General features: G+C 24.4%; 3 protein-coding genes across 7 annotated transcripts; 1 reads left to right on the top strand and 2 right to left on the bottom strand.

Moving 5' to 3' along the window:
• Positions 1-182: 182 nt before the first annotated feature.
• LOC124950848 lies at positions 183-7,767 on the bottom strand. Of its 4 annotated transcripts, none has more exons than XM_047498224.1 (15): positions 6,431-7,767; positions 5,414-6,361; positions 4,896-5,307; positions 4,369-4,817; positions 4,147-4,289; positions 3,821-4,068; positions 3,495-3,743; positions 3,164-3,346; positions 2,932-3,092; positions 2,606-2,858; positions 2,271-2,508; positions 1,774-2,147; positions 1,373-1,663; positions 930-1,280; positions 183-420 (listed from the first exon to the last, which is right to left on the bottom strand). In XM_047498224.1, exons 1-15 carry the CDS (start codon positions 6,647-6,649, stop codon positions 308-310), a joined length of 4,632 nt encoding a protein of 1,543 aa, XP_047354180.1. In that variant the 5' UTR covers positions 6,650-7,767; the 3' UTR covers positions 183-307. The 4 variants fall into 4 exon arrangements, with proteins under 4 accessions (XP_047354180.1, XP_047354182.1, XP_047354181.1 ...); XM_047498226.1 differs by having other exon boundaries at positions 2,932-2,948; XM_047498225.1 differs by lacking the exon at positions 183-420 and having other exon boundaries at positions 752-1,280.
• LOC124950850 (RWD domain-containing protein 2A) lies at positions 6,709-9,090 on the top strand. Of its 2 annotated transcripts, XM_047498234.1 has the most exons (4): positions 6,709-6,884; positions 7,003-7,278; positions 7,338-7,784; positions 7,888-9,090. In XM_047498234.1, exons 2-4 carry the CDS (start codon positions 7,084-7,086, stop codon positions 8,116-8,118), a joined length of 873 nt encoding a protein of 290 aa, XP_047354190.1. In that variant the 5' UTR covers positions 6,709-6,884; positions 7,003-7,083; the 3' UTR covers positions 8,119-9,090. The 2 variants fall into 2 exon arrangements, with proteins under 2 accessions (XP_047354190.1, XP_047354189.1); XM_047498233.1 differs by having other exon boundaries at positions 6,709-7,278.
• LOC124950851 (anaphase-promoting complex subunit 10) lies at positions 8,652-9,636 on the bottom strand. Its single transcript, XM_047498235.1, has 3 exons — positions 9,446-9,636; positions 9,128-9,380; positions 8,652-9,056 (listed from the first exon to the last, which is right to left on the bottom strand). Exons 1-3 carry the CDS (start codon positions 9,468-9,470, stop codon positions 8,765-8,767), a joined length of 570 nt encoding a protein of 189 aa, XP_047354191.1. The 5' UTR covers positions 9,471-9,636; the 3' UTR covers positions 8,652-8,764.
• Between the last annotated feature and the right edge of the window lie 486 nt (positions 9,637-10,122).

Here is a 10,122-nt window from a genome sequence, read left to right as displayed (position 1 = left end):
TCATTCTTTTTTCCTCTCATTTTTGTTTCCATAGATTTTTCTCTATTTAATTTTATATAAAGGAATTGTCATTCTTTTTTTAAATTATCTATATAAACATTTTTTATTAATTTATTTATTTAAGAATATAAGCTTTCGATAGAAAATAAAATAATATTATTGATTACTCACATGAAGTTTAAATTAATTCTTATTTCAAAAATAAATTTGAAATAAATGTGTAAATGCTCGGAATATTATGATCGATAGTATCGATCGATAGTATAGTTTATCCTTATCACGTGACGATTTTGCACAAATCTTCTCATTATTCATTCCCGCGAAACGATCCATGTAATGAACCATTTATAACGAAAGAGAAAATTCGTTCTAAATTCTGCACACTGTGAGTAGAAACTTTCTTACTTGAATCGATAGAAGCTATGATATGCAAACATTTATTTGAAAATAAGCAACTAAAAATTTCAATTCTCGAAATGAAAATATTGGAATAATTTTCATATATAACATAGAAACATAAGATGTATTTTCATTTAAAAATAAGTTGGATCACTATTAATCAGAATGTGTATATATGTATCCAATAGAAATTATTATAAAATCAGTAAATCGAAAATATTTTATATCAGTCCATAAATTAAATTTTCCTTTAATTTATATACATATACATAGATTTGACTACTTGATTGAGAAAAAGATAAAGGCTTTTTAAGTAGTTTAAATTATAAATGAAATCATAAATAAATTCTCATAATGTGGCATGCTAAAATTTATTACAATAGTAACATAAATTAGTTATGCAAAAACTAATGAATGAATTAACATATAATTATATAAATAGAATTTCTATAATATTTATAGAGTAACATTTCTACATATCACAGATAAATACGTAATATTTTTATTTATTGTTGAAGCAATTTAATTACCTATATATTGAGATTTCATGAAAATAGTAGCATTATTTTTTATACTTTTTATATAATATTCTTTATCATATGAAAATGTTTCAATTGTTCCTATTAAACTTGTTTTGAATATATGACGTGGACTTCCAAGTTCATTAATATTCCAAACTCCATCTGATCGAAGCATTAATAATTCATTATATGGTGATGCACTAGTAATAAGTATATTTGAAGGTGGTAAAGTATACTGTTTAACGTTATCCCATGGAACATAATGTAACGCTAACATTTCTAAAGGTAATTGTAAAATTATCCATAATGAATTTCCTACTGATTCTGTTGATGCTTGGAGAATATTTGGTATACAAAAAACTGCAAAAAAAAAATAAAAATAAAGTATTTTATGGTATCAATTTATGTCTTTTTTTGTTAATAATTGCATAATAACTTCGATAATCACAAACCTTTTTTCTGATAAAATTTGTCTTTATTAATATTGCCAATTGTAACACAATCTGATGTAATAAGTACAATAAATGTAACTTCCTTAATCAATAAAATGTGAATTCTTGTATAATTACTTAAGTTTGATCCAAGACTAAAGCCTTGTATTTCAGTATCATTACAAAATAGTGATACATTCTTCAATTCGCATTGACAATTAATATTACTTTGTGAGTGATTATTATTTGAATTAGTTATTATTGCAGTAATATTTTTAAAAGTTTTTAATTTATTTAAATAAAAGGCTCGACCTGTAATAAAAAAAAATATATATATATATGTAATAAATGATTCAAATTTCATTATATTGGAATTAGAACTTTACACACATATATATATATATACATATATATATACTAACTATTTAAAGCAGTTCCTGCTATGTTTATGACTTCTGCAATCTCTATCAAATTTCTTTCTATTGATTTCATTTTGTTGTATTCTCTATTACAATTATTTACTTTGATACCATTATAAAGATCATCAATGAAAATATTTCCCAATACTTCTAAATTGTCTTTCAAGATAATATCTGTATTTAATGTTTGTACAAGTTTATTTTTCTTTAACAGATTATTAATAAAACTTGTAAAATTAACATCGTTCATTAAACCATCAATTAGCAGGCCTGACATTTTGATATTACCATCAAAAATTTTTAAACCATTAATAATTTGTGGTTTTGATTTCAAAAATGCATTTTTTATATTTTTCCCCATTATGGCACCATCCAAACTGTTAATAGTAAATTTTATAAAAGATCAGAAATATATAGTAGATTTAAGTATTCCGAAAATACATCAAAAATATACAAATAAATTTAAGTATTTCTGCTTCCAAAGATAAATTCAATTATACCTTAAATTTGAAATATTAATATCTGTAAAAATCTTTTGGCCTTTCACTGTGATTACATTTTTTTGTTTTAATAAAACAGCATTTTTTGACCATTCATCGAAATTTAATCCACGCAAATGTGTAATAGATAATCCTAAAATTGTCTTTGTACCAGTAATAATATTTTGTTTACTACTATATTTGACAACATCAGTTCTTAAATTCATGTTATTAAGATTTCCTTGTAAATTTACATAACCTGAATTAAAAAATGATTATGTTTCTTTTTTACATAACGTTTTTAAATCCAATATTTTTGTTTTAAGATTATATTAATAAAAAAATTATTACAAAACCTGATAATATTAATTTATCAAAATGCCATTTGCTCTGAATTACTTGCGACTCATTTTTTTTAAGGGACATTTCAATTATATTCCTTATTTGTGCATCGAAAGATTTTATAGATGAATTTTTAGAACCTTTGATATTGTCAACTTCTATATTGTTAAACCAACAAGGGACATTTATTTCTTGAGGTTTAGTTTTACTCAATAGACTATATGAGATATTTGTCCAAGAATTGTAATATGGTATATAAAGAGATGTCTGTGAAAAAATAAATATTAAAATATTGTTAAATTATAATGAAATCAAAAATTTTCTTTCTATAATTATGTACCTTTGAAATATTATTTCCTAATACAGACATATTTTTTATTAGAATATTATTACCAGATATAATCATATTTTCATCAATTGTATAAATTTCCGAAGAGAACTTTTTCAAATTGTTATTATTTATATTTTTGATAATAGGTTCAGATGTAAAAGTTACATTACCTAAAATAAAAAACTTTGATAGAGTTATTTGATAAATTTCTACTATCACATACAATAAATACACAATTGACCTTGTATTATATAATTTTTTGAAGTATTGTATGTATCATGAATAATAGGTTTTAATACGTTCAGCATTCCTATTTTTACGTTTCCCAAAATATGCTTTGAATGCAAATTTAGATGAACTTCTGGATAAGTGAAATTAAGTGGTCCATAGAAGAACTGTATACTGTTAGATTTTAATCCCATACCTATCATAATAATTATATAATTTTTAAAAATGATTAAGTTCCTCAATATTTTAATATTTAATGATAAAGCCTATTTTAATGTCATATTGTACTTAAAATTATCTTCATATTATTTATGGCAAAATTATTAATTTGAATTTTTACTTACTAAATGTTATATTATTTAAAGAAATTGGATCATCTACTCTAACAGCATTTTTCAAAAAATGATGTATATCTTCGCCATTAATAATTGTAGCATAAGTATTTCCTTTTGAAATTACATTGCTAACTGTAGTAGGGAATGGAAATTTAATTCTTACAGGAGTCTGAAGATTATTAATTTTTACACGTGTTGCATTTCTTATATCTTTAAAAATCTTTTTTTCTATCCACATGTTTAAAATTTCTTGAAATCCTATAAAAAGTTATTATAAGATAAGAAAACATATCACTTATCAAATATTTAGTAAATCTTAGATAAAATTCTATTACCTTTTAGATTAAATCCTTTAATATCAGATGTTACAATATCTTTTATAGTAATTACACCTATGAAATATTTTTTTGACAAATCAACAGTATTGATAGAAGTTGTTGTTTCGAAAATAGAAGAGTTTAACTCTTTTGCTCCAAATACTTGAGAACTCTTCAAATTTTCTACAGTCATATTTTCTATCATTACTTGAGATAATTTTATGTTTGAAACATTTGCAGTTAAGGTGCATAAGGAAAAGTTATATCTATAATGTTCACATAAACAATTATTTTTAATACAAATATATAATATATCCCACATACAATAACATTAGTATACGTACTTTGGAATCAATGATTGTATGTAAGCTGACTGTGGTAATATCACATTATATATTGTTTGTTTTTTTCCTGAAATGACCACTTTATTATCAGAATAAGCTGTTACCCAATTATTATAATCTTTTATTGTAACATTCCTCCAGATCTATAAATAATATTAAATTAAATATTTATTCAAAAATGAAGTGGAATAAATAGGAAAAACAAATATATTGCTTTCATACCGCATTATTGTTGGAAAATATTAAATGCATTGGGAAATTATTATTTATTAATATTCCATTGTCTAAAATATTTTTTAGAGATTTGCCATTTTGCCTGTACACATCTTTAGTTCTCAATATATTTACAATTGTGATATTATGGAAATTCCGATTTCCGTTTATTTCCATAAAATTTGGCACGTGTTTTACTGGCATTAATAAACTTGCACTTTTACCTTTCAATCCTCCTTTTAAATTAATAAGCCCTTTTACTTTTACTTTTGATGCTGTTATACATCCTGATATTTTAGACGGAGGTCCATTTAATGGTAATAAAAATCCATCTTTCTTTAAATGTAATTCTTTTACTTTAATCTCTTTAGCATATACAGTTTTCATTATAGAATTTGTAGCAATATCTAATGGCATAACACTATAAACGACATCTAATTCAAAAAAAATATGATCACCTAAAAAATAATATATATTGATAACATTTAAACATAATTATTATTAAAATAGAAAAAAAAGAAAATGATCATACTAACCTGTAATCATTTGATTACCACTAGTTTTTAATGTATTTTCTTGTAAATCTAATAATGAAACATCATTAATTAATCCTTTGAGATCAAAATTTTTAGGTGTAAATGCAGGAATAGGACATTTGAAATTATCAATGTTCTCTATTTTTAAACTTGTAAATGTTAAATTCTGATTAATGTTTTCTATGGATTTTAATTTGGACAATGGATTAATTTTTTCTTTTATTATTATATTATTAACTTTACATAGTGATTTGCATGTTACTTTTACTTTATGAGCACGTAGTGTTTTAAATTGATTATTATTATTGTTTATTCTTTGATTTAAAGAATCATTTAATGCTTTTAATTTTGTAATTAAATAATTATATTGTCCTGTTAAATTTTGCCATTCTTTTGAATCGTATCCATTTATCTACAATTATAATTTATTTTATATTACAATATATATATATATATATATATATATATATATATATATATATATATATATATATATGATCTAGAAAATAAATACTTACATTTTGAGTATAAATTTCACGTATATAACCATTTAATATGGGCAATGGTTTTTCTATAATTATTCCAGCCTTGGGTATTCTCTGTGCAATAGTTTTAGCTTGAAAGTACCAAGATTTTATTTCATTTTGGAAACCAAGTAAAGATTTTCTTTCACCCCATCTTGGTTTCATTAATTTCCATGTAGAAATTCCATGTTTTATAATTATTAATTCATTTTCATAGATATAAACAAAATAAATATCATTGACTTCTGATATTTTAACATTTAATTGTACAAATCTCCATCCATCATATTGATAAACTGTTATAACATTCTTATTGAGTAATAATAGTATGATAGCTCTTTTAACTATTAATGGTATTATCTTTTCCGCGACAGAAATTTTTTGAAATGGCACAAAATACCCGTGTACTTCCTTGTACACGACTGTATATTGATGTGTAGATAAGCATATAAAATATTCTTTGAGATGATCCTTGATTATATCAAATGTCATAATAGCATTACTAGCAGGTAATGTCTGAATTATCATAAATTTATCAAAATGGAAAAAATAACGTAGTATCACTGTACGAGATCCAGTACAAATAAGATTCATAAATCCTTTATTATGAAAGAACGTTAATTTTTCTGCACCAAAATTCAAAATTTGTATAAGATCAAAATGTTCTCCAAGCCAAATATATATCGATATATTATGACGGGATGCTATGCCTAAATATAAACGATTCATATAATGCCATGTATGTATGTCAGTTATAGCAGGTATTTGAAGAGTTTGCACAAAGTATAATGTATATGCAGTCTTATCATAATTAAATTTCAATATTGTTATACTCTCATTGAAAGTCTGAATTACTACTACAGTATTATGCATACAGTTGTCTACTATTATACGCATGCCATTATATTGTGGATATGATTTAATATGACCAAATTTGTTATTCTAAAAAAAAAATAGTTTTGTATTAATAATACATGATTTATCAATATAGTATATCAAGTAATTACGTACACTTAATAGATACAACGACATTCCATTAGAATTAATGCCTCCCATAAACCAAAATAAATGATTATTAAATTGAAGCGGAAAAAATATCGTATGTTTAAAGTCTTGTAAATTAAACATTGATATTTCATCGAAACCTTCCAGAATATTAATAGCTGTAAAAAGAATGCTTAACATAAAATTCTTTTCACGATCATTTCGTCTTTCGATAATTACGTTCATAATTCCCGCGCTTTATTCTATACTAAAATGTTCAATATATGTTTTTACATCAATCGTGCATAGTATAGTACATATATTTTGATAAAGAATGGCGATATTCTTTAAACATTTTTTATATTAGATACAATACTTAATTATAGTGATATAAATACGTCTAGAGTAAATGCGTGTATGATTATGTTAAATAAATAGTTTTAAAAGGAATTTTTTCGAATAAATGCATCTCAATTTCTAGGTACATTTTCGATTCATGTTTATATTATATCAATATTATTTACAAAATTTTTAACCTTGAACCCTTAAACTGAACTCAAATTAATGTATATCTTCGTTTTTTTTGTTTCTTTTTAAAGTTAATATTATCATTAGAAGACATCAATAAATATATTACTACAAGTAAATTATTTCCATGTCTTATAAATTATTTAAATACAATGACTTTTTACGAAAATATAAAAGAAAATTTAACGACACAAATATACGAATTAGAAGTATTACAATCAGCTTATCCAGAAGAATTAGTCGTCAGCGATCACGGAATTTTAGCTGACATAAATCATTTTATTGAATTTCCTCAAGAAGAACCTCCACGAAGATTGGAATATATTATAAAGATTTCTGAGAATAATGTAAGATTATAATAATGATCGCAATATAAATGAAAATAACATTTATATATCTTATTCAGGCAACAATTGAGCTGCAAGTATGTCTGCCAACTAATTATCCACAAGAAAAACCTGAAGTTTATGCGAGAACTTCCATTCTAGATCGAACTCAACAATTGCTTTTAAATGAAGCACTTGCAAGTTTTTTAAATGAGAATGAAAAAGGTGAGCCTTGTATATATTCATTGATATCATGGTTACAAGATAACATAGAGAAATATCTTAAAAATTCTAACGTGAATAAAGAAAAAAATAATGAAAATAAAAAGAAAAAGCATGAGCAAGGCGATGAATTAATATTTGCTAGATATTGGATTTATAGTCATCACATATATAATAAACTTAAAAGAAGAGATATAGCAAATTTAGCAAAAGAATATTCTCTCACTGGATTTTGCCTGCCTGGGAAGCCAGGAATTATTTGTATAGAAGGTACAGATACAAACTGTGAACTCTGGTGGCAAAAGGTATAATAATTATATATAATTATATTAATTATATCCAAAGTAATTACAAAAATTGTAAAGCTAATCTAATTTAATGTACTACATTTTACATTATAATTTTCAGATAAAAGTTATGAATTGGCATAGAATTCTCATAAAATTAATAGAAGATGAGATTTTAGACAATGAAAAAAATATAAATACCATGCGTAAATATCCTAACTTCCAAGAAATATCTTTTCCTAGTACAGATCGTCATAATGATATGGGACAGTTACTTACATATTTAACTGAGCACCAATCTCAACATGTTTTTAATAACATTTTTGGTATCAAAGAAAAATTTACCCATTAAAGTAATCATTTAAAGTATATAAATCTATTTTTTTAAATAAATAAATCAAAAAAAAAAAAAAGTATAATATTGCAGCAACATACCAACATCATTGTTAAATGAATCATGATCTTCTCTTTTATGGCGATTGATTAGATTACTTATATTTACAGTATATGAATTTATTTCCTTATCAATTTGATGTAATGTATTTAGATTTGATGATTGATATTCTGAAAGGATAGGAGTTAATTAGTAATTGCTGGTTAGATAAACAGAATTTTGCACATACCATATTTTGTCTTTAACTTTTCAAAAAATTCAGTTAAATCATTTAATGCAGTTGTTAAAACTTCTGAACCATAACTTAAACGACAATCAATTATACCACACATAAATACGAATATTATTCGAAAATTTGTTACCATTTTGCTAAACTTTACTCATCGAAAGTAATACATTACAAATGAGTTTAGTTTACAAGATCAATTAAGGACTATTACAAGGTAATATGTAATGTTTACATTTTTTGTAAATAATCAGGTCACATGGAGTAAGAATATCATGATACTTTATTGATATTATGAAACTGAAGGAATATGATACAAATGTTAAACGAATTGTCTTAGTGTAACAAATAAAATAATACAAATATATAAATAATAATCTATCTGACAGTAGCATAACGTAGAAATTCATTAGTAAGAAATTGTCCTGGCATATAAGGAGCAGGTGGTCCAAGAACGTCTTGTGCTGGAGAATGAACTTTAATTTGTCTCATATGAGTATCTCTTCCATTTTGATGATTGCTTATAACAGCTATCTGAATCATAAATGTTCTAATGGGTCGTTCATTTATATCTTTTATAGGAATAACCACCCATCCACTTGGTTCATTAAGATCCATGACTTCAACTTCTTGAAGGTCATTGAAATTTGTACCTGCTCTAATACTTATTCTAAAAATATATTTATATAGAAAGTCAATTGAAATTTTAATCGTAATATTATTCTACCATAATCTCCTTACCTACTGGGAGTATAGCTTTCATCAAGCTTATAATCTGTATAAATACATATGTCTCGTATCGTTGTTTTTCTTTTGAATTGTATATTTACCAAATGTGGAAGTTGCCCATCAGACTGCCAATATGTTTCTGTGATATCATCTCGCAGTTGATCGACACCAAAACCCGGTTTACAACTAGATAAACTCCATATTGCATGATTACCTACTTCTCTCACTCTACCAGCTAATTCTTCTTGCACAGGATCTGTTTCTCCTAAGGATAAAATATTAAAGTTACACAATGATATACTTAAATACACAAAAAAAGTAAACATCTACCTGCGTTGTTAGCTTTGCTACTCATTGTTAAATTATATTTTATTCAAGAGACATTTTTTTCAATACAACAATTTTATATATATATACTTTTTCTTTTTTAAAAAAAATGTTTACATTTTTTTATGTGTATTAACAAAGCAGTACAATACGATAACATAAATCTGTAGCGACACGGTGGATCGTGTCGATATTTGGAACTAATCTTTTTCGATTAGTAGTTAATTTCTTTACATGGTCAGTAGTATCCTGTGTAACGGACGTTTAAATACGAAATTACAAACAGTTCGATCGTATTTTCTAATTCTTTCGATAGTATATTAAACATTTTTCTATTTGCATTAAAAGGAAAATTTAATAAAAAATATATCAATTTAACGGATTTTATCCTGTGGACATTCCATAAGTATGTGCATATACATATTATTGTATTAATTTTGTTATAGTAACTATTATACATCTTCTATCGTATCAATTAACTTTATTTTTAATACATTTTTTTATAATATCTTATAATAAAATTACTCGATAATATATCATAATATAATTCGGGCATATTTTTACTCGTAAATTCGATCGTTTTCATCTCGATTAGTTGAATAAATTTGAATAGAAGCTTATTATTATGATTATAACGATTTAATTCTTACGTAGCTCCAGTAGAGGCGCTGAAAACAGTG

Source organism: Vespa velutina, chromosome 8, assembly GCF_912470025.1.
Source record: "Vespa velutina chromosome 8, iVesVel2.1, whole genome shotgun sequence".
Taxonomy (NCBI): Eukaryota; Metazoa; Arthropoda; class Insecta; order Hymenoptera; family Vespidae; genus Vespa; species Vespa velutina.
Note: the sequence above shows the minus strand (reverse complement) of the source record. Positions and strands in the feature narration are given on the sequence as shown.